This window comes from Artemia franciscana, chromosome 7 (genome assembly GCF_032884065.1).
Source record: "Artemia franciscana chromosome 7, ASM3288406v1, whole genome shotgun sequence".
Taxonomy (NCBI): domain Eukaryota; kingdom Metazoa; phylum Arthropoda; class Branchiopoda; order Anostraca; family Artemiidae; genus Artemia; species Artemia franciscana.
The window spans coordinates 53,616,743-53,641,296 of NC_088869.1; the positions used below are offsets into that span (position 1 = coordinate 53,616,743).

At 37.7% G+C, this 24,554-nt stretch overlaps 1 protein-coding gene across 3 annotated transcripts in view; it reads left to right on the top strand.

Annotated features, from left to right (window-relative positions):
• The window catches only part of LOC136029461 (uncharacterized), a 93,240-nt gene that overhangs the window by 19,519 nt on the left and 49,167 nt on the right, over positions 1–24,554 (top strand). For all 3 annotated transcript variants that reach the window (XM_065707877.1, XM_065707876.1, XM_065707875.1), the window contains exons 4-5: positions 9,581–9,887; positions 15,709–15,877. In XM_065707877.1, coding sequence (XP_065563949.1) covers positions 9,581–9,887; positions 15,709–15,877 — 476 coding nt within the window. The remainder of the gene's footprint in view (positions 1–9,580; positions 9,888–15,708; positions 15,878–24,554) is intronic.

A 24,554-nucleotide genomic window follows, 5' to 3' on the forward strand; every position in this document is an offset into this window, starting at 1 on the left:
TATTCTTGTACGTTGAGCCAAAATCAAAAACTGCATTGATTCAAAATATTTCTGAAATTAAATGATTTTTTTAACTGGAGTAAGGAGCGACATTAAAACTTAAAACGAACAGAAATTATTCCGTATATGAAAGGGGCTGTCCCCTCCTCAATGCCCTGCTCTTTACACTAGATTTTGACTCTTTCTCAAAACTCTACTTTTTAAAACAATAAAACACTTTAGTGTAAAGAGTGGGGCATTGAGGAGGGGACAGTCCCTTTCATATACGGAATAATTTCTGTTCGTTTAAATTTTAATTTCGCTCCTTACTTTCAATTAAAAAAAACTTATTTTTTCATTCAATAAGCAAAAGGAATCATAAATGAAAGAAAGAATGTCTATGAATTTTACCGGATGTTTTCCTCTTTTTTCGGAAATAAGGTAAATTTTCTCAGGACTTAAGTAACTTTTGTTGGGTAAGGCTAAATTTATGAAACTTAGAACCAGCATTAAAATCAGATTCTTCTGATGCATCTGCTGCTATAAAAATTTAGTTTTTTAGAGTTTCGGTTACTATTGAGTCGGCTCGCTCCTTACTTATAGTTCGTTACCACGAACTGTTTGATATTTTCTCCTTTATAAGCTTTTGTTCATGTTTTTTTTTCATTTTTTGAGTTACAATTGCTTTTTCTGTGTTTTACGGGCCAGCCACATATTGCTATGGTGGTGTCAATTGTTGAACTAACATTTTCTAGAGCTTAAAGTTAAGCTGGGAGGTGTTAAAAGAATGTTTTCGACTGACGGGGAGTTAAATCCAACGCTCGTCAAAGAAATGAAGTAATTTCATTAAAAGCCCTGAAAAACATCTTAATGTGACTTAAATTTACATCTAACGAGATTATGGGAAATTTTAAGAAAAAGTATTATTCAACGGTGCGTGTCAACGGGGAGTGTATATTCTTGGCTCAAAGACACGAGTGATTTTCATTGAAAGCCCTCAAAATTATCATAATGTGGTTGAAATTTACCTCTATTGTCAATCCTCCTCCTTAGAATTGGCCTTTCTTTAATTCATGTTTTTTGCTTATATTTTATCCATATTAAGCTTTCTTCATGTTTTGTTTTTTCTATTTTTTGAGTTTGAATTGCTTTTTCTGTAGTTAAAGGGCCAACCACATATTGCCTTGGTTGTCTCAATTGCTAGGAGTCATCAGAAGAAACACTAATGAGGAATTTTTTCATTAAGTATAATTGATCAATTCTAGCGTAAACGAATATCTTTGCATGAAAATGCCCGCAAAAGTGCCATATGTGTGGTAAAGACTTTATTAGTAAAAAAAAATGCTTTAAGAGCAACCCCAAATATTATCTGATAACATCCTTTAAAGCATTACTGAACAATCAGTTGTACTTCAACTATAAAAAATTTTCAGCAATGGATTTTCCACCCTACATGTCAGTTATTATAATCATGTAGGAACATGCAATTCATTTAATCTTTCTAGTATGCGCGAACAGGGGATTCTCCCTGCGTGCAATCGAATCTATTTCCCTGCTTAGAATCTATTTCTCGAATCATAGTATTAGAAAGGGTTTCATGGTCCAGATGTTTAGAGCTCCGTTCCATTAAGGGGGGATCTTTTTCGAATTCTATTGTGAACAAAAATCTTTCGGCAAGAAATGTTCGCTGAGAAAAATGACTTCCGGCTTAAAAGAAATTGAAATCTTGAAGGAGAAAATATCTTAAAGTATTATGCAATATCCTATGTCTATATGGCCATTATGTAACACCCACATGTGTGCCCCCTCAGTTACGACCGGGGGTTCCCCACTTGATTAGTGATCTCTCAAGTCCTATTACATAACAGCCAAAAGTAAACAAAACCGATTACATAGTAAGTGTCTGCTGGGTGAAATTGCTCGCTTGGGGGCCCCAGTGGTTACGTTATGGGCCAAGTGAAATTTGATATTAGGGCCCCCCGTTGGAATTGGATGTTAGGGCCCTTAGTGAAAGAAAAATAAAATCTCTTTTTTGTGCGGGGAGCATCTTTGATTTTCCATTTTTTCTCTCTGTGGAGCTAGCGAGGCACTGAAACATCATTAAAGAGCTTTTTACGTATCTCCAAATGATAAAGAAATGAACCCTGGCACAGTTGCACATAGATCTGAACATTGTTCCATTTATATATTGAAATAGAACTTGAACACTGGTGCATTGTGGTTGCTAGTAGTAAACAAAATCGGCCTATACTAAGCAAACAAAATAGCCTGAAACCCCTAAAAATGATGTCGGATTGAAATAAAAATTACATTACTAGAATTGCCTTGGCCGAAAATCTATACAGAATACTTACAGTCCTTGGCTTGAAAAACAAGGAACATCCCTTTTTTGTACAGGGAGTCAGCTAATTATGTCTTTGGGAATAACACCCCCCCCCCGTGACCCTCAGGACAAGGTCTGTAAGCTATACTAGTTGCCATAGTTAACATTTAAGGTTTTCATAGTATGGGTGGTCGTACAAACTTCGGATGTGCCTCATTTAATTGGAAATCAGGAGTCATCACATTCTTTTTTAGATTCAAAGGTAATAGGAGGGCAACTAGTCCCCCTTACGTCTTTTTCCCCCAAATACATCTGATAGAAATTTTGAAATGGTAATTTTGTTCAAAAAAGTCTAAGAATCTTCGGTGGCACTGTAGCACTGCTTAAGTAAAGAGCGATGTGGGCATAAGGTATTATTTACTTTTTGTTTTTATTTGTATGTTTTTAGACCGGGGCACTTCGTGTAAAAGGAGTTGTCAGAGAAACTTCAAAAGGGGATTTGTAATTTCAAGTTCTAGTGCTCTTTTTAATAATGGAAAGTAATTGGTTGGCAACAAGCCACCTGCCCCCTCATTTCCCCTGATACGTCCAATATAAACATGAAGATGGCCAATTTGTTCGAAGTAGTTGAAAGGCTTGTTAATTATGTCTGAGGATGACAACCCGACCCCTCCCCCCCGGCCCGAAAAAATCTCTTGACAAGGCTTGTGAATTCTGCTCCGGGGGCATATCAGGTTTCTATTAAAAGGATGGCCGTATTAACTTCGGAGGGGACTCGCTGGAATTAAAATCACAAATTCTAGTGGCCCTTTTAAGAGCTAGAGTGATCAGAGGGCAACTCCCTCGCGTCCAATTTTTCCTAAATGCGTCCGACAGATAGCCATGTGTTCAAAAACAGGTCAAAGATCACATAACAAGGCTTTTGGGTTAGACACAACCTTTCGAGTCTGAAGCAGGGGTTATACGTTATGCCCCGGGGGCATATAAGGTTAGGATGGAAGGAGTGGTTGTATGAGCTTTCGAAGAGGCTCATTTGATTGAAAAGTTAAATTTCCAGTTCCCTTTTTAGAGTCAAAAGTGATGGAGGGCAACTAGCCCCCCTCGCTGACACCCTCTTCGTCTCAAACGCATCCGATCTAAATTGTGAGATAGCTATTTTGTTTACAAAATTGTAAAGAGCATATGATAATGTATTCAGGGTGGACACAACCTCCCAGAGCCCAGGAGTAAGAGTTGTAAATTTTGCCCCTTGGTATATAAGGTTTTATGGAGCTGGTGGTTGTACTTAAACTACTACTACTACTACTAATAACTCACTGCAGCACCATGCCACCTGAGGCCAACACAGCTACGCACGCTCCTCCTCCAACCTAATCTATTTAAAGCCTCCCTCTTTACACCCTCCCAGGAAGTTCCCGTTTCCTTTAAATCCTTATTTATGACATCCTCCCAACCCAGACAAGGACGACCTGTTTTCCGTGTAGCCCCAGACGGTTGGCCAAGAAGGACAATCTTCGGTAATCTGTCATCCTTCATCCGTAGAACGTGGCCTAGCCATCTCAACCTTTCTTTCATTATAGCCCCAGAAAGCGGGATTGAACCACACTTTTCGTACAACCTACTGTTTGAAATACGGTCAGTCAGCCGGGTACCCAGAACAATCCGTAGGCAATTTCTCTGGAAAACATCTAGTAAATTTTCATCTGCTTTTCGGAGTGTCCATGCTTCAGAGCCATATTTGACCACTGTCATCACTGTAGCTTCCAATATTCTAATCTTGGTTTGTAGGCTTATCTTTCTATTCTTCCAAACTTTTTTTAACTGTGAAAAAACACCCTGAGCTTTAGCTATTCTACTTTTAACATCTTCACTGCTCCCACCATCTTTACCAATAATGCTACCAAGGTAACTGAAGCTCCCAACCTGATCAATCTTTTCGTTACCTAAGGTCACCTGTTCATCTTCACTTATTCCTAGCCTTAGTGACTTAGTCTTCTTAACATTAATTTTCAAGCCTATTTTAGCACCCTGAACTCGTAAAACCTCTAAAAATTCATTCATTTTGCTCACACTTTCATCTAATATGCTTAAATCATCAGCATAATCTAAGTCCAGGAGCGTTCTTCCTCCCCATTTGATTCCATGGTCTCCAATTGCCTTTCCTGTGCTCCTTAAGACGAAGTCCATCAAAATGATCCATATAAAGGGGGATAGAACACAACCCTGCTTAACTCCTCATTTAATACAAAACCAGTTGCTAACCTCATTTCCTACCTTTAACCGCAGCAGTATTATTCTCGTACATAGCGCAAATCACTTTAATGTATTTTTCTGGTATACCATAAAACGATAAGACCTTTGTTAACGCTGTTCTATCAACAGAATCGAAAGCTTGCTCATAATCGATAAAACTGAGGACCAAAGGTGTTTGACATCGAAGGGACTTCTCAATTATTAACCTAAGAGTGAAAACATGGTCGACACATCCTCTACCTTTTCTAAAACCGCATTGTTCTTCCCTTAAAACTTTGTCTACAGCATGTCTCAGTCTAAAAAGTATCATATTACTCAGTAATTTGCTACCTACAGAGACCAGACTAATGCCTCGATAATTACGACACTCACTCTTGTCACCTTTCTTATACATTGGTTTAATTAAGGTTTTCCTAAAATCATTGGGTACTTCCCCTTTTTCAAAAATCACGTTCATAATCTTCAGTAGCTTATTCCTAACCTCAGAGCCACCATATTTAAGGAACTCATTAATCATACTATCAGCACCTGGGGTCTTATTATTTTTTAATCCTTCTAGTACTGTCGCTAATTCTTCCTCACTAAACAAATCTTCCAGATCCTCAGCAATTTTATCCATCGTCTCCATTTCACATCTCCTTAGTTCATATTTTAATGCTTTCTCCACTTTCTTTACATTCCTTTTGTTTTCATACGACCTATCGCTCAGATAATTCTTATACAAACCCCTTCTACTCTCTATTAAACCTAAAGCTTTTTCACTAATATTCCTAGTTGCTGTCTTAGCACTCTTCCCTAGGACACCATCAGCAACTTCACAAATTGTTCACAAGTTGTACTTAAATGAAGGAACTATTATACAATTAAAGGTGACAGATTTGTGAAGCGTATGGGCAACTCTTGCTGAAAGCTTTTTCTTAATCTCTGAAGCTGTCTTTCACTGTCTCAGTTACGCTTCTTCAAAGAACCCAGAAGAAAACAGTGAAACAGTATCACGTTCCAGTATTGAAGGTTTCCAATTTACCTGTGTGGGGGCAAGAGAAGAAACAAATTCCTTGCTTTTTTAGGCATGGTAGAAAAAATCACATTAGAAAAATTTTGAATTTTCGGTGCTTCTTCAGTGTGCTGGTGATGCCATCTGTGAGCCATCTGAATTCATTTTAGACCGCCCAAAAATTGTTTTTGTTATTTCAGAGTGAAAGCAATTTTATCCCGTATGAAAAAAGTAAAACTCGTGATTTATTCGCAAAATCTGTTATTTCACGAGAAATATATTTTTTTAAGTTTATAGTAAAAAACAAACTCTAGCCCATAATAACTGAAATATTAAAAGGAATTTTCATATAAACTATCATGTAACACATGCATCTTATTAGTAAACAGTATCGTGGTGGCAGGGGTAGCTACAATTTATTAAGAGACTAACACATCCAATAGTAACAAAAACAACAGCCCATATCTCCTAAAAGTGAAGTCAGATTGAAAGACAAATCACAACCTAGGTCTGACCTTGTCTGACAAATCCTATGAACAGAAATTGCAGTCCCTTGACTTCCAGAACAAGGAAAAACATGGTCGCAGTTGTAGCTGCAACCTAGTAAAATACGACCTGCAACCCATAGTAACTAAAAGTTAAAAAACCTGAAAAAATCTGAGAAATGCTTGACGACCCATTTAAAAGGAGATTTGCTGCATATAGTGCTTTATATAATCATCATTTTTTTTTTAAATAATCAAATTCTAAAGAAAAGCTTCATTTTCGTATACAAGGTGGTAAAGGACGTCATAGCAGTCGTCTTTTGACAAAATAATGCAATGCAAATATATTTGGATAAACTGCTTCCCTGGGATATGGTGCCATATTTGACTGACTTCGCTGACCAATTCCCTGTTGTTTGTCTTTTAATATCCCAACAAACAGAAAGCAATAAGCTTTTCCTGGGTGTTATTATCTTTGAGAAATATTTTGAGGAGGGATTATTGTTGTTAACAGAAATTTTTAATAAGTAACCATTAACCAGGTTGGTTAATTGACCAGACTTTTTCGAAAAGAAGGAAAAATTTCTAGAATTTTCTAGCGATATTCTGGAAACAACAGAAAAGAAAGACGTTTTTTTGTTCTTTACCATATGCTCCAGGACTGAGTGAAAAACTGAAAAGAATTTTACAAAATAACGGTTTAAAGGTAGCTTTAAGAGGTAGTAATACTTTGGCTTGTTTTATAAATCAAACAGTTCGTGGACAGTTCGTGGTAACGAACTGTTGTAAGGAGCGACCCGGCTCAATAGTAACCGAAACTCTAAAAAAAGAAACTTTGATACCAATAGTTACATCAAAAGAATCACATTTTAATACTGATTTTAAATATATAAGGCTCATCAAGTTTAGTCTTACCCATAAAAAGTTACGAGCCTGAGAAAATTGGCCTTATTTTAGAAAATAGGGGGAAACCCCCTTTAAAAGTCATAGAATCTTAACGAAAGCACACCATCAGATTCAGCGTATCAGAGAAGTATATAGTAGAAGTTTCAAGCTCCTATTTATAAAAATGTGGAATTTTGTATTTTTTGCCACAAGACAGATCACGGGTGCGTGTTTATTTGTTTGTTTTTTTGGGCTTTTTTTTCCCAGGGGTGGTCGTATCGACCCACTGGTCCTAGAAAGTCGTGAGAGGGCTCATTCTAGCGGAAATTAAAAGTTCTAGTGCCCTTCTCAAATGAACAAAAAATCGGAGGGCACCTAGGCCCTCTCCCATGCTCATTTTTCCCAAAGTCACCGTATCAAAATTGTGAGATAGCCATTTTATTCAGCATAGTAAAAAAAAACTAAAATCCATGTCTTTGGGGACGACCTAATCCAGCATAGTCAAAAAAACTAAAATCCATGTCTTTGGGGACGACCTAATCCCCCACAGTTCCTGTGGGAGGGGCCGCAAGTAACAAACTTTGACCAGTGTTTACACATAGTAATGGTTATTGGGAAGTGTACATACACTTTCAGGGGATTTTTTGTGGTTGGGGGGAAGGGTCTAGGGAATTTCCATGAAGGGGGCGCAGGATTTCTTAGCATTTTTTAAAAGAGCAATTAAAAAATAAATATGCAAAAGTTTCTTCATCTGAAAGTAAGGAGCAGCATTGAAACTTAAAACGAACAGAAATTATTACGCATATGAGGGGTTCACCTCCTCCTAATACCACGCTCTTTACGCTAAAGGAATTTTATTAATTTCAACTATTTATTCTCGGGCCTTTGTGATTCAGGGGTCATCCTTAGGAAATCAGGACAACATTTAAGCTTTAGTGTAAAGAGCGAGGTATTGACGAGGGGGCGAACCCCTTCATATACGTAATAAAAACATAAGAACTTAGAAGTTCGTTACTTAAGTTACGTATATTTTTACTAATAAAAACGTTCGTAAAATTAAAATTTCTAGTTGCCTTTTTAAGTAACCAAAAAATTGGAGGGTAACTAGGCCTACTCCCATACTCCTTTTTTTCTTAAAATCGTCCGATCAAAACTATGAGAAAGCCATTTAGCCAAAAAAATAAATTAACATGCAAATTTCGTTTTAATTATTCATGTGCCCCGCTCTTTACGCTAAAGTTTTTACTGTTTTAAAAAGTAGAGTTGAGAGAAAGCGTCAAACTTTAGCATAAAGAGTAGGGCGTTGAGGAGGGAACAGCCCCTTTCATACGAGGGTGTAATTTCTGTTCGTTTTAAGCTTCAATTTCGCTCCTTACTTTTAGTTAGAAAAACTTGTTTTTTTATATTTAATTCTGGAAAGGATCGAACTTTCGTAGAGCAACAAAGTGGGGTTATAAAATCCCATATACTTGTTGAAGCTCTTATGTGGGACGTACTAACCAGAATTTAAAAATGAGATTGCTACAACACCATAATTCTATTTCATCGTCCTTAAAGCAAAATTCCAAACCTTAAGATTTCACGTCGGCTCTATCGGAACATATTTATATTTGTCCAAATCATTTTATTTTGTTTGAAAATGTTTTTCTTTCGTTTCTAGGGACCAAGGCTTAAAGCAAATTTTCAGGGAAACAATCGAAAAAAAATCAAGAATAATTCCATAAACAGAGATACAGGAGAATTAGGATTGAATTCAATTTGTTATACTTTACTGAGGTCAAATAAAGTAAATCTCATTTCACCTGAGCTATGAGCTATGACCTCTGTCCGCCTGATATGCCAGATAAATTTAATGAACCGGAACCGAAAAGGTCAAGGAGATTTGCTTCCACTGTTGCATTGAAAAAAATAAGAGCAATAAACTCTATGTAATTAGTTTATTGGGTATAATTTTTTTTTATTGATGTCTTTTAGTTTTACTGCTGATGATGAACACTGTATATGTGTTCAAAATATCCAGTTAAAAATTTTGTATCTGTTCACTGTCGATTAAAAGGTTTCATCCCTATTTTGAACTGTTATACTTTCTCGTCGAGCAACTCAAAAGGAAAGCTGTCAAGGTTAAAGTCAACAATAGTTCCATAAGGAAAAGTAATACATATAGGATGGTTATAGTTCAATATAATTGTGGTTGTAGCGGTAGCTGCAGCTTATTAAGAGACAATCACGCCCATAGTAGCGAAACAATAGTCCAAAACTACCCCTATGGTGTCAGATTGATACACAAAATAAGTAGAGCTCATATTTACTTGGCACTGCCTAGTTACGAACAAAATTCGCTTCGTATGATTAAATAAAGGAATATTAATTATATATTATGATAATGTGAAATGTTTTTATGGGCAGGGTGAGAGAAACATTATTTTACTCCAACTAAAATTCCTGTCGGCAACTTAAAACGCTGAAAATTATTTTTGTTTAAGTTTAACTATTTCAGTATAGTCACTTGGAGTGCAGGTGGGTATTTTGTTATGTAGAACCATTTCAAGAGTGTGCTTTTCCTAGCATTATAACGCGTAATCGTGATGAAGTACTGCTATTATGGAGTAAGCAAGCAATAGAAAAAAAGTTTGTATTTTTAAATTTCCTTTGTCGTTTCAGGAGAACTGGAGCATTTTGTGGAGGTTGCTGAGCCAACTCATTGGTTTTGTACATCAGCTGTTATTCCACGTATTTCTGTTACCCATGGATTGAGAAAAATATTTGTTTTCGACACAAATAAAGAGACAAGGGAAAAATACGTGACTTATGATGAGCTTTTGCATGCCAATGTTAATCTTGATTTTTTACCCCCAAAAATTAATCTAGATGATATTGCAACAATGCCTTTTTCTAGTGGAACAACTGGATTACCCAAAGGTGTTATGTTGACGCACAGAAACTTGGTTGCAGCTTTAACTCAAGCTAAGTGAGTGCAATAATCTCTAATATGGTATAACATAATATACGTGATATGAACATGTAGGAGATATGGATATGAACATTACGGACGATTTGTTGTTGATAGGATAGGAACAGTATTCACTCTACTATAGCAAAAAAAGTTTTATAACTAAATATTTCCGTGTTATATAATGGCATTTTGAAAATAAGAACAAACCTGATTCAACGCTTGAAATCAAACCTTGCAAATCTAAAAGGGATAGTAGGTCAATGAACTAGTAAAAAATTGACTTACGAGTAAAGACTCAATGTTAACAAAATATGTCAGGTGAAAAAAGGATTGGAGGGTAGTTAATTCAACTATTGATGAAAAAGAAACTCGTTAAAACATAGAATCAATTGAGAAGAATGAGACACAACCAAAAGAAATAATTAAAATAACTTTTTTCAAAGAAAAAAAATATAATTCAAAAGAGTAAAGTTAAAAAAAAAAACTATAAATTATTACCTGTTTTTCAGAACAATTTGATCTTCTTTATTTCCAGCTTTTTCCTATTCATATTAAGGGCAACTCTAAATAGGAGTAGACAGGATATCCTCGCACATCAAAAGCTGACAAGAAACTTCCTGGTGTTTTGCCGGCTTAAATTTTTGTAGACATCCTAGGATATAATAAATTATACATAAACTCTCTTAACCCTCTCATGGGCGCTGGTGCTTTTTGAGGACACTTCGCCTGAAACCTCCACCAGTTTAAAATTCACTGTTTTTTGACCAAAGCTTCAGTTGTATCTCTTCTCAATAGGTGTTTCTATCGTACTGTACTAGTCATCTATCGAGCAGTTCCAAAACCTTTGAAAGGTGGCGGAAAGTATCAGGACTATATATTGTGCTTACACACAAACGGTGAGTTCAAATTCTTAATTTTTTTGTATCTAACATAGAAGTTTTTGAGATGAATGATTTTCTCGCCAGAATTACCTAGCCTATTGCCTATACGCCCGTCACTCTTTTATGTTTTACAAGCAATTAGGTTAGAATTTGTGGCCATTTTCTTTTTGTCTATTCATGGGGACATTGCCCAAATTCGTTCCTGATGCAGAATCACCATTGTCTACGTCTGAGGACAGTACCCTGCTAACAGTAATACATCTAGAGAGGTACCTTACCGTGACAGTTGACATTACCACTCTGATTTTGGTAGATGGTGATTATGCTTATCATTTACACCTTTGAGCATCGTGCCAGATTGTTGTTTTCCGTAAAAAATTAAAAAATGATAGTGATAAACTATATTTTCTTTTGCAGTTGCGGAGTAACATGACTGACGAAGAAGTCATTAAAATTATATTTGACAAGGAAAGTGACATCAATTATGAAGAATACAAGAAAGCGAAGCTTCATCTTACAAGTGATGAAGAGGATGGTCGAGACCCAGACTGGGTTTCATCTGTAGTTGTGTACACTTTCTTCGATCACAGCGTAAGTATTCAACCTATTGCTGAGGTTGTGTATAAAAGTGATTCAAATGACGAAGAGCCCACACCCTCCTCAAAAAGGATAAGAGATTATTCAGGTAAGCAACCTGCTGCTAGTATATCAACCAAGCCAACAGATAGCCGTGTAACAGTTAGTAGCGACAATTCTACACCATCAGTAAGCAGTGTTACCCGGAAAACTAAAGTAAAGAGGGTGGTGCATTTCGGTAAATTCGGTTAATGAAACGATGCTACCTTTCAAAGGCAGGAGCAACCTACAACAATATTTGGTGTCAAAACTAATGAAATGGGGCTTCTAGATTTGGATGCGTTCTGGTGTGTCAGGATACGTTTAACACTTAGAATCTTACCAGGGAAGCAGCGGTCAAACTTAGATCTCCAAACATGGCTTCGGTGGTGATGTTACTATTTCCCTTTCTTGTGGTCTTGAAAAGAAGAATGCGAAGGTGTATTGCAACAACTTCTTCGCTTTAATCCCTCTTGTAAAAACGTTAGCAAAATAAAATATTTACAACGCCGGTACGCGTGCGAACAAACTTAGCGACGCTGCGAACAAATTGGTTGAAGAGAAAGAAATGAAAAAGAAAGACCGACGGTCCACTTCATATGCAACGTCAGTGGAAGGCATCACTGTGTTGCGATGGAAAAACTTGTTCACCTATGCTCCTCGTACACTGGGTACCATCTACTTCATATTGTAGAGAGATTGAGTAGCTCGGAGAAGAAGGAAGTAGGCGTTGAAAGACCATTCTCTGTCAAGAAATACAATAAATGCATAGGAAGTGTTGACCTCTTGGACTCTCTCACACCACATTATAAGATTGATTTTAGGAACAAGAGGTGGTATATTGACCATTTCATCATTTTATTGACGTTACTGTTGTCAATTCCCAGATTATTCATCGTAAACTTGTACCTGGAACCAAATCTGCCCATCTAAAATTCAAAGCGTGTTTTGCAGTGTTGCTTCGGAACAAGGGCATGGTTACGATGCGCATAAGTCCTTTGTGTCCAGGTGTTCTGCCACTTTCAAAGTGGATTGTGACCCAGTCAGTCTCAAAAGAAGTCAGACTGGATGAAATATCAGGACATGGGCCTCGAAATCCGAAAAGAAAAACACATCGAGGTGCCACGATCAGACCTGTAAACTTAAAACGCGTTTTGAGTATAAAAAGTGCCAAACTCCTGTTTGCCCTGAATGTTTTCACCCGCGTCCGTAACGGGCAGCGTCCACATATGAGGAAAGTTTCAAAATTGACAGTTTTTCATTTTCTATGTCTTTTCTGAATAAATATATGAAATTCTTTCTTTTTTTTGTCTGGAAAAATTGTCTTCAAAATATGATTCGGAAAGACTTCGAAATTTGCCCGCGAGAGGGCGAATTTTACTTGTAACTTTACATGTATTATTTTTTCTATTAAATTCATTAAAAAGAATACATGAAAAACTTTGGTGCGATGGAGTGGGATTCGATAAAAGAAATCCTTCAAAAAAGGAGCGATTTATTATAATGGAATAAAGGCAGAAAAAAAAGATTTGCACAAAGTCTCTTATTTTTTTTTTTAAATTATAAAGTTCAGGGTTTTTGTTAATAATACTTAATCTGCTGTCGAAAAGATCAGTTATGGGAATGTCCAGCATATCTCTCCAATTTTTTCTGCTAATTCCATTTTTCATAAAAATATTTCAAACTTACTCATTATTTCATGGAAATGTATATAACAATCATCTTCCACATTGCAGCTATTATTATCCTGAAAAGGAAGGGGGAAGACCTATTCATCCGAAAAGTTATGCTAAATATCAATACAATTTTACCAAAGTTAACCGCAAAGCTTACACAAGCAAAGCTTTCATCACGGCTAACTTGACAAACATCTATTTCGAGTCCTTGTTGAGTCACAACAAGGACTCGAAATACATAGCTTTGCTTGTGTATGAAAGCTTACACAAGCAAAGCTTTCATCACGGCTAACTTGACAAACATCTGTTTCGAGTCCTTGTTGAGTCACAACAAGGACTCGAAATACAAAGCTTTGCTTGTGTATGAAAGCTTACACAAGCAAAGCTTTCATCACGGCTAACTTGACAAACATCTGTTTCGAGTCCTTGTTGAGTCACAACAAGGACTCGAAATACAAAGCTTTGCTTGTGTATGAAAGCTTACACAAGCAAAGCTTTCATCACGGCTAACTTGACAAACATCTGTTTCGAGTCCTTGTTGAGTCACAACAAGGACTCGAAATACAAAGCTTTGCTTGTGTATGAAAGCTTACACAAGCAAAGCTTTCATCACGGCCAACTTGACAAACATCTGTTTCGAGTCCTTGTTGAGTCACAACAAGGACTCGAAATACAAAGCTTTGCTTGTGTATGAAAGCTTACACAAGCAAAGCTTTCATCACGGCTAACTTGACAAACGTCTGTATCGAGTCCTTGTTGAGTCACAACAAGGACTCGAAATACAAAGCTTTGCTTGTGTATGAAAGCTTACACAAGCAAAGCTTTCATCACGGCTAACTTGACAAACATCTGTTTCGAGTCCTTGTTGAGTCACAACAAGGACTCGAAATACAAAGCTTTGCTTGTGTATGAAAGCTTACACAAGCAAAGCTTTCATCACGGCTAACTTGACAAACATCTGTTTCGAGTCCTTGTTGAGTCACAACAAGGATCGAAATACAAAGCTTTGCTTGTGTATGAAAGCTTACACAAGCAAAGCTTTCATCACGGCCAACTTGACAAACATCTGTTTCGAGTCCTTGTTGAGTCACTTGATGCACTCAAACTAGGTGACCACACTCTTCTCCTTCATTATTTTAGGAGGCCTGGGAGTTCAAAGCACATTGAGACAGACAATCATTGAAAAGCCATTTTTCCAGAATTCCTTTTTGCCGCAGCTCAGACATTTGGCCCTTGCGCATGATATATGTTATATACACCAATCGAATACATCATTTTAATCTCTTAACAGTAATGCATCACAGTATTGTGCATTGCGTCTAAACCCACACCACGCTATCGTTTTCAAACAGTTTGCAGTAACGAAGTAAAGGGCGGCTCAGCCATCATGCTTATTTCAGATATAAAAAAAACATAATTAAGTTTAATGTTGCCCATCAGAAGCTACGAGCTGGGTTTTCAAAAAAGGTAAAACACCCCCAAAAAGTCAAGCGATCTTAATAAGAATCCCAGGATCAGATTCAGTATATCAAAAAACCCTACTGAAGAGGTTTGAAGCTCCTATATAAAAAACGTATTTTTTTAAATTTTTGCTGGAAGATATTTCACTGAAAAATGTTTATTTTTTTATTTTCTTATTCCCATGAGTGTTCGTATCGAACCAATGGTCATAGAAGATCAAAAAAGTGCTTATTTGATTAGAAATCAAAAGCTGTTATGTCTTTTTTAAGTTACCAGAAGGTCAACTTTGCCCCTACCCACGCCCTTTCTCCCCAAAAGACATCCAATCAAAATTTTAAGGTAGCTGTTTGATTTAGCATGGTTGAAAATTCAATAACTATGGGGGATGACCAGGGACCATAGTCCCTGGGGAACGGGCTGTATGTTACTCAATTTGCCCGTTGTTTGCAAATAGTATTTGTTGTTGGGAAATGTACGGAATTTTTTGGGGAAAATACACGGGGGATTTTCTGCAGAGACAGGAATTTTATGCCGGGAAAATTTTAGATGAAGAGGAAACTCCCCTATGCGAATTCTCCACAAAGAATTTTCACATGGAGGAGGTAAGGGGATTTCCTGGTATGATTTGAAAATCGGTTAGAAATTAAATTAAAAAAGGAACAATTTTTTCAACTGAAAGTAAGTAGCAATGACTAATACTTAAAATGAACAGAAATTACTCCGTGTATGAAGAGCTGTAACCTTCCTCAGCCCTTGATCTTTATCCTAAGGTTTGCCTTTTTGTCAAATTTCAATAAAAAAAACTGCTTTAACACATGTGCCGTTGAATTTGAATTAAAAGTTATTCTTAAAGAAATTCAAGAATTTAGTGTAAAGAGCAAGGGTTGAGAAAGCGGCAGCCCCTATATATGGATATCTCATATATGGAGTATTTTTTTTCGCACAAGGTTTTAATGTTGCTCCTTACTTTCAGCTAATTTTTTTTTTTCAAATTTAATATTATGTAGGTGAGACAACTGAAGCTTATCTTAATGCTTACATTTTAATAATATGTAGTAGTTTTATATGGTAAAATAGAATAAATTAGTGAACTTGGATTAGTGAGACTATCTAGTTAAAATAGTTTTACCTAGATTAAAATGCTTGATTTTCTTGTCGTAATTTCTTATATTTTTATTGTTTTCTACTAAATATTTTTTTCAGGTCATGGCTTCATGATTTAAATAAAGGTGATACATGTGTTGGATTTCTGCCGCTGTTTCACCAGTATGGACTAATGCTGTCATTTTACTGCTTAATGAGAGGCGTAAAGCTTATCTTAATGCCTAGATTTTCGTTGACTAACTTACTAGAGTACATTCAGAAATTTAAGGTAAGTAAAAGTTATAATTTGTGTGGAGGATTGATAAAGTTATTTAGAACTATTCTATTGAAATATTATGACAGTTTGTGTCATCCTAGCCGAGTGGTTAACGTTCTGGACTTAAAATCCTGAGGTCAGGGGTTTGCCGGTGTTGCTCGGTATTTGGTTTTGAACAGGGGTCAATAGTGTGAACCTGTAGGCTCAGGCAGTGTCGACCTAGCTCTAAATTTGTACCTGGAAAAATCTGGGGGAGAAACACAGGGAACGTCGGGTGATTTGCCCCCAACCACGCTTTGCACTCGCAGCCAAAGGCATCGAATCATGAGAAAGATACCTGTACAACGCAGACCATTGGTCAGCATGCGAAAAAGTTTTATGATTAATTTGCTTGGTATTTATTTATAATTTATAATTAGAAGCTAAGGCTATTCTAAAAATTTGTTCAAAACAAAAGCCATTATGCAAGTTTGCCAATTTCATGTGAGCTTAGGGCCAGTTCCAATAAAATAAATAATTTTTCCAATCAAGAAAATAACTGGTTAAGCATTTGAATAAACATAGAGTTTAAGACGATAATGGTAGGCTAATGTTATGCCTACTTTATTCCTTTTGTTACCTCGATTTTCCATTTTTACTGAATACAAGAGCTAAAGATGACTTATTAATTTTTTAGTCTGATTTACAACATTGTGAGTCTGAGTTAAATCTGGGATAAGTTTTGAATAGATCACACGGCCAACTCTCAAAATTGTCAACTAATTGGAGAACGTTTGATTTTTTTTTACCTTTAGAAAGATGGAGGAATGTCAAGGTTCTTATGAATCAAAGTTTTAATTAAATAATGTCTTTGTTTACATTCTTTTTTCATACAACGAACGCTTTGTATTATTCTGTAAATTTCTTTATTATCAAGGTGAAGCTTACGCGCTTCTTTCAAAATAACATAACTCAATTCACAGTGGTGGTAAACCAATTTTTCGTTTTGAATCAATCCAAGCTTACCCACATCATCGAAGCAATGTGAACCATAAATAAATAACTCTTGTTTTGAATCTTTTTTTCTTCGATTCTAACTACAAAAAAACGAGAGAAAAATAGAGGACACATCAGTGCTCTCCATGCAAAAAGGGATTTTCCTTGTTGTTAAGGAAAGGAGGGTTTAATTTTCCTGTACGGGGTTTTGGACGATGGTGAGTATAATGGTAAAGCTTTAATTTTGATTGGATATCATTTTCTAGGGTTTTGAGGATACCTTTCTAAATTCTGAGAAATTTGTTTTAACAATAAACTTTTACCCTTAAGACAAATTGAAATCAAAGTTATCATTCTTGAATCACCTTCGATGAACAATTTCATTATTTTCATATTTTTTTCGAAAAGGGTTTTTAAATTTTGGGCTACTATAGTCTGGACTTCGTTTTTACTAGGTTACAGCGTAGTTTAATTTGCTGCTATTAAGGCTGCTTTAAGTTAATGACTGAAAACTCATACTTGTGTCTAAGAACCTTCTTTGATGTTTAAAAATTCCTATTTTGCTAAATTGAAACAAATGACCTTGTTAATTGAATTCAGTTGATCTCTGTGTGCAAGGAAAGCGTGCCTTAAGCCTCAAAGAAGGGAATTCGAGGATCAGCTTCTCCAAATTCTTATGAAAAATCCCCCAGATGAATATGGGGGGGGGAGAGATTTACTTCTTGTGACTTCATTTCTTGGAAGAATACCAAACACTTTCTGGCTATGAACTTTAAGTCAAGAGCACTGATTCAATAGAAACTGAAACAATAACTGAAAATGTTAGATAATCATACTAGGTTTTGGTGGAGGACAACAGATAGAAGAATGCCCTACAGAGAGGTAGAGTAGCTCCATAGGAGGCTTAGACCAAGTAGGACCTTGTCCCAGTGGGGCCCATAATAGAAACTGGGACACCCTCCCCTGGGGGGTCATAATTACAGGTGGAGGAGGAAGAAGGCCCCTCAAATGTGCACTCAGCAGGGCCAACTGCCGTGTTCACACGTCAGATGAGTTACAAACCTTCTCCAAGTAATGGGTTAAATTGCATGGTGAAGCAGAACACCATCGTGGGAGGATCCTCTATAGGAGGACAACTGCGACAGGGCGTAAGATCCAGATTAATGGACAACGGCCTCTGTAAAGGGCTGCCTCGACTCTTTCGAGGTACCTGCAAGACTGTGAAACTTGCGGTCAATTTTTCCCACTTGAGGAGTGGCGCCCCTGGAGGAAATTATAGCCTAGTAAACAACACAGTACTCGTACAGGATTCTGATTATTGGATAATTTTCTGGGCTTGGTTTGTTTTGATGGGCGTTTTCGGGCTGAAAAACCTCTTCCTAGCTGATTTATCTACTATGGGCTGCCTCCCCGTAGTAGCATAATATTTGTAGGCATGAATATATAATGAGTCGGAGGTAATAGGCTTGGGACTGTCTGTGCAAGATTTCGACTCTTGTTGATAGAAGAGCATCGCCAAGTGCTGAAAACCACGTTGTGACCAAGATGAGCCCAGGATTGCACAAAGCCTCTAACTTACTGGAGGTCCCAGGGGCTTCTTGCTGTCCGGTTCTAAGCCGGCTTAAGCGCTTCGGTGTAGACTTGAGAAGATATGTTGGTCCCCATCCTGCACTGGTATCCCGGATTACTGCTTTTCTTGAGGCCAAAATAATTTCAAAGATTGAAAGAACATGAAAATTGGAACTTGGAATGTAACGACGTTAAAAAATGACTATCGCATCGACATTTTGACTGACGAATTCAGACGGTTTGAACTGGATTTATTAGGAGTTTCAGAAACTCATATCCCTGGGGTAGGAAGCATTAGATTAGGTGACATAGAATTTGTTTACTCAGGCAGGAAGGATGGGGTACATAGACAGGGAGTAGGGCTCATGATGAATAAGGAAGCTGCTAAGTCTTGTTTAGGCTGGGAAGGTATTAATAATAGAATACTAATTGCTCATTTTATGACTAAAAAGTTTAGGGTATCAGTTATAGTAGTATATGCCCCTATTGAACCAACTGATGGAGATACTAGTGACTCAGATGAATTTTACTTACAGTTACAGGAGCAAATAGACAGGGTACCAGGTAGAAATATGGTGTTTTTGCTATGAGATTTTAATGCCCAGGTTGGTAGAAATAGGGATAGATGGTATCCTAGCCTAGGTAAATTTGGTGTAGGAAAAGAAAACAGTAATGGCTATAGGCTTTTGCAATTTTGTAGGTATAACAACCTAGTTATAACCAATACGGTGTTTGGTCACAAAATGGCCCATAAGCTGACATGGTATTCACGTGATGGTAAGACAGCAAACCTTATTGATTATGTTATTGTAAACAGAAGACTAGCAGGATCAATACAAGATACTAGGGTGTATAGGAGTGCCGTTATTGATTTTAAAAGTAAAGATCACCATCTAGTAGTGTCTAAGGTTAACTTAAAGCTGAAATTTCGGAAGGGTAATTCCCTCCCGGAAAGTTGTGATGTTGGTAGACTTCAGGATGAAAATTTGAGAAAAAAATTCCAGGAACAGTTGAGTACTAAACTTGTGGGTTTAAAATTTGACAATGTGAAAGATGGATAGAATAGTTTCAGAAAAACAATTTGTGAAGTTGCTGATGGTGTCCTAGGGAAGAGTGCTAAGACTGCAACTAGGAATATTAGTGAAAAAGCTTTAGGTTTAATAGAGAGTAGAAGGGGTTTGTATAAGAATTATCTGAGTGATAGGTCGTATGAAAACAAAAGGAATGTAAAGAAAGTGGAGAAAGCATTAAAATATGAACTAAGGAGATGTGAAGTGGAGGCGATGGATAAAATTGCTGAGGATCTGGAAGATGCGGCTAGACGGCATAATAGTAAAATATTATACTGGCATATTAATAAATTGAAAGGGAGTAGCCAATCCAGACTAGTCCCAGTTAAAGATAGAAATGGGGCCACAATTAGTGATAAGGAAAAAGTTAAAGAAAGATGGGTGGAACATTTTGAGAATGTTTTAAACCGAGGTACAATTGCAGGAAAAGATATAGATGAAAATGAAAAAGTTTGTGATACCTTGGATGTGAAGGAAGATTTTTTTAGTGAGGAAGAATTAGCGACAGTACTAAAAGGATTAAAAAATAATGAGGCCCCAGGTGCTGATAGTATGATTAATGAGTTTGTTAAATATGGTGGCTCTGAGGTTAGGAATAAGCTACTGAAGATTGTGAACATGATTTTTGAAAAAGGGGAAGTACCCAATGATTTTAGGAACACCTTAATTAAACCACTGTATAAGAAAGGTGACAAGAGTGAGTGTCGTAATTATCGAGGCATTAGTCTGGTCTCTGTAGGTAGCAAATTACTGAGTAATATGATACTTTTTAGACTGAGACATGCTGTAGACAAAGTTTTAAGGGAAGAATAATGCGGTTTTAGAAAAGGTAGAGGATGTGTCGACCATGTTTTCACTCTTAGGTTAATAATTGAGAAGTCCCTTCGATGTCAAACACCTTTAGTCCTCCGTTGTATCGATTATGAGCAAGCTTTCGATTCGTTGATAGAACAGCGTTAACAAAGGTCTTATCGTTTTATGGTATACCAGAAAAATACATTAAAGTGATTTGCGCTATGTACGAGAATAATACTGCTGCGGTTAAGGTAGGAAATGAGGTTAGCAACTGGTTTTGTATTAAATCAGGAGTTAGGAAGGATTGTGTTCTATCCCCCTTTATATGGATCATTTTGATGGACTTCGTCTTAAGGAGCACAGGAAAGGCAATTGGAGAACATGGAATCAAATGTGGAGGAAGAACGCTCCTGGACTTAGATTATGCTGATGATTTAAGCATATTAGATGAAAGTGTGAGCAAAATGAATGATTTTTAGAGGTTTTACGAGTTCAGGGTGCTAAAATAGGCTTGAAAATTAATGTTAAGAAGACTAAGTCACTATGGCTAGGAATAAGTGAAGATGAACAGGTGACATTAGGTAACGAAAAGATTGATCAGGTTGGGAGCTTCAGTTACCTTGGTAGTATTATTAGTAAAGATGATGGGAGCAGTGAATATGTTAAAAGTAGAATAGCCAAAGCTCAGGGTGTTTTTTCAAAGTTAAAAACATTTTGGAAGAATAGAAAGATAAGTCTACAAACCAAGATTAGAATATTGGAAGCTACAGTGATGACAGTGGTCAAATATGGCTCTAAAGCATGGGCACTCCGAAAAGCGGATGAAAATTTACTAGATGTTTTCCAGAAAAATTTCCTACGGATTGTTCTGGGTACCCGGCTGACTGACCGTATGACTGACTGGACGAAAAGTGTGGTTCAATCCCGCTTTCTGGGGCTATAATAAAAGAAAGGTTGAGATGGCTAGGCCAAGTTCTACGGATGAAGGATGACATATTACCGAAGATTGTCCTTTTGACCAACCGTCTGGGGCTACACGGAAAGCAGGTCGTCCTTGTCTGGGTTGGGAGGATGTCATAAATAAGGATTTAAAGGAAATGGGAACTTCCTGGGAGGGTGTAAAGAGGGAGGCTTTAAATAGATTAGGTTGGAGGAGGAGCTTGCGTAGCTGTGTTGGGGTAGTAGCTGTGGTAGTAGTAACTGAAAACTCAATAGTAACTGAAAATGAGTTTTTAGCAAGAAATTAGACATTTCATTTAGCCATCAAGTAGTGAATATAATTAGGAATTCCGATATTTAAAGGGAGTCACGCTGCGATAGAGGTGGCGAGAGAAAGGTAAGCAGAAGGGGGGTGAGTGAGTTGGTAGCAAGAGCCGTGGTACCCGCCGGGCATGCCCCTTAAATTGTGGAGACAAGGTAACCAACCCTCAACACTTCCTTTACTTTTCTATTCATTATAACGTATCCAGTGAAGCATTAGCCAGGTGAAATTGTTTCCCAAGACAATAGAAATAGCGGATAATCACTTGAGAATAATTCCCAAGCTGATTTTACATCGCCCTTGTGCTATTCAGTGAAGTGACGTCACCACCGTTAGTCACGTAGGCACTTTCGGTGAAATCATCGGGCAGTGTTGCCAGAGCATCGCGGCGAAGTGATTTGGACATCTTTTTGGCCCATCTTCCTTAAATTATGGGGTAAGGGTTCAAAAATAGCCAGACGAAATTTCGAGCTCAAAACACTCGGCGCAACTACTTGATTTGCGACTAAACAAATGAACCAACCACCATGTTCTGTTTGCAGTCAAAATGTAACAAAAAGCAGCGGCGGTGCAAAATGCACGAAATGCTATAAGTGGTGCCATCTGACGTGCGCAAAGACAAAATACTCACGTGAACTAGCAAGCATCTTTGTTTGCCCTAGCTGCAAGCCTTCGAATACAAGCTCACCTATATCGGGAGTCAAAACCCGATCGAACCTAGTAATAGCCCCTAGTCCAAATCTACCGCCGAAAAACAACTCAACTCCGATCAGCACAAACAACGATATGCCAACAACATCCAGAGGCAACAACAACATCATGGATCCGAGCTTGGGACAGGGAAACGCTACCTTACCTGAAGCAGTCGAGCTCAGCGCTGCAAATGAACTATGCAGCTACTGTCATCTACCGACAGAAAGCTCCACGGCCATCAAATGCTTTTTCTGTGGTGAATACGAGCACGCGGGATGTAGACAATTAAACGTCGATAAATTCCTAACAATAAAGAGCCTAGATCCCGATTCATGTCTTTTCGAATACGAATGAGAGAGCTGCAACAAAAGAAACGTATCGTTCCTGCAGCTAAAACTGAGGGAAGCCCTCCAGTTAAATGCACCCAGTCCTTCGCTCCCGGCTCCTGTTCCAACGGAAAGCACCATCCAAAGCTATGATACTACTGTTGATGTGATACTGAAGGCATATAAGGAAAAACAACTTAGAGAAGGAAAATGGACAAATCTTGCGATCTTTGGTCTCCCGGAGTCAGAAGACACCTCTGACACAGACTTGGTGACCAACCTAACTACAGAGAATGATTTGGGAGCTCACCTTCAGTACGAAGACATTCGCGAGGTCGTACGCGTTGGATGTCAAATAAATGGGAGTAAGCCACGCGGCTTAGTAGTCAAACTGAAGGACTCAATCTACACAATCAAGAAGCGACAGAAGATTCTCAGCGCAGCCCCAAATTTAAGAAAATCGACCAACGAACTTGTAAAAAACCAGATCTAGATAAACCCTGATCGAACACCAATGCAAAGGGCACAATGGGCACAACAGCGTTGAGCAAAGTTGAGCCAAGGTCAGCAAGCACAGCAACACTCTAAAGTTACTGGAAGCACCAATCCCAGGTCCAACGGGAACCAGAGAATGAGACAACAAGCGAGACCATCAAATAGTCCCAGCCAACGACAGCCCCAAAATTGACGAAGAAAAGGCACAAGCCATAAAAACGATGGCGAAAAAAAAAAAAAAAATAAAATGCCTCTATTTTAACGCTGACTCTCTCTTAAACAAAATTGAGGAAGCAAAGCAGGTTATCAAACTGGAAAATCCGGATATTGTGGCAATAGTAGAAGTTAAACCAAAAAACTACAGATACTTACCTACCGTCACAGAGCTCAGTATCGAAGATTATTATCTGTATGATAAAAATCTAGAAGAGAATACAGGTAGAGAGATAGTCTGCTATTGTTGAAAAGGCATCAACGTGCATCCAATATCGATGTCAACCGACACGATTGAGCCCAAAGAAAGTCTGTGGATCTGCATTAAGTCTAAAACGACCAGTGACACTGTTCTTGGGATCTGTTATCGTAGCCCCAACAACACTAACACATCCGACGAAGCTCTGTTCTGGCAAATAGCAGCATTCGCTAAGAATACCAATCAAAAGGTTGCGATTATAGGAGATTTCAGTCTCCCTAAGATAGACTGGAATAGGTGATACACCACGGAATCTACCGCAAGGTTGACGAGTAAATTCTTGGACGTTATTAACGAACACTTTCTAGAGCAGCTAATATCTGAGCCAACAAGGATGCGGGGATCTGATACACCAAGTATCCTCGATTTGCTACTGGTAGGCGATGGAGACCTGGTATAAGATATTAAGCAGTTGTCACCAATTGGTAAATCGGATCACTCGGTAATTGTGTTTAGTTTGGAAACGGAGGTTTTGAGGACACGTGTGGCACCGAAACGTAACTACTACATGGGAGATTACGTTGCTATGAGAAGAGAGCTTTTGGATGTCAACTGGATTGCAGAATTCAGTGTGTTGGAGTCTTTAGACACCATTTACACAAGGTTCACTACGATTCTAGCCTCAATGGAAGAACAATTTATTCATATGCACAAGAAATACACCCGTGTTGCATTACCTAAAGCCAATATTGAACTGATTAAAGCAAAACAAAAAGCATGGAGAGACTACAAAAGCAATCGACAAAGTAATGATCGAGAGAAAACATTCAAGAGGCTTCGCAACAGAGTTTGGAAAGGAACAAGAAGAGAAGGAAAGCTTAGAGAACGTAAATTAGCTTTCTCCTTGAAAGAAAACCCAAAAAGTTTCTGGAAACACGTGAATAGCAAAAGGGAAAGCAAAAGCGGAGTCTCATCTCTTTACGATCCCGTGAAACAAAAGCTGGTACACGACCCCACGGACAAGGCAAATACTCTCAACAGCCAGTTCTCTTCTGTTTTTACTCAGGAACCTGAGAACGAAGACCACTTTAGC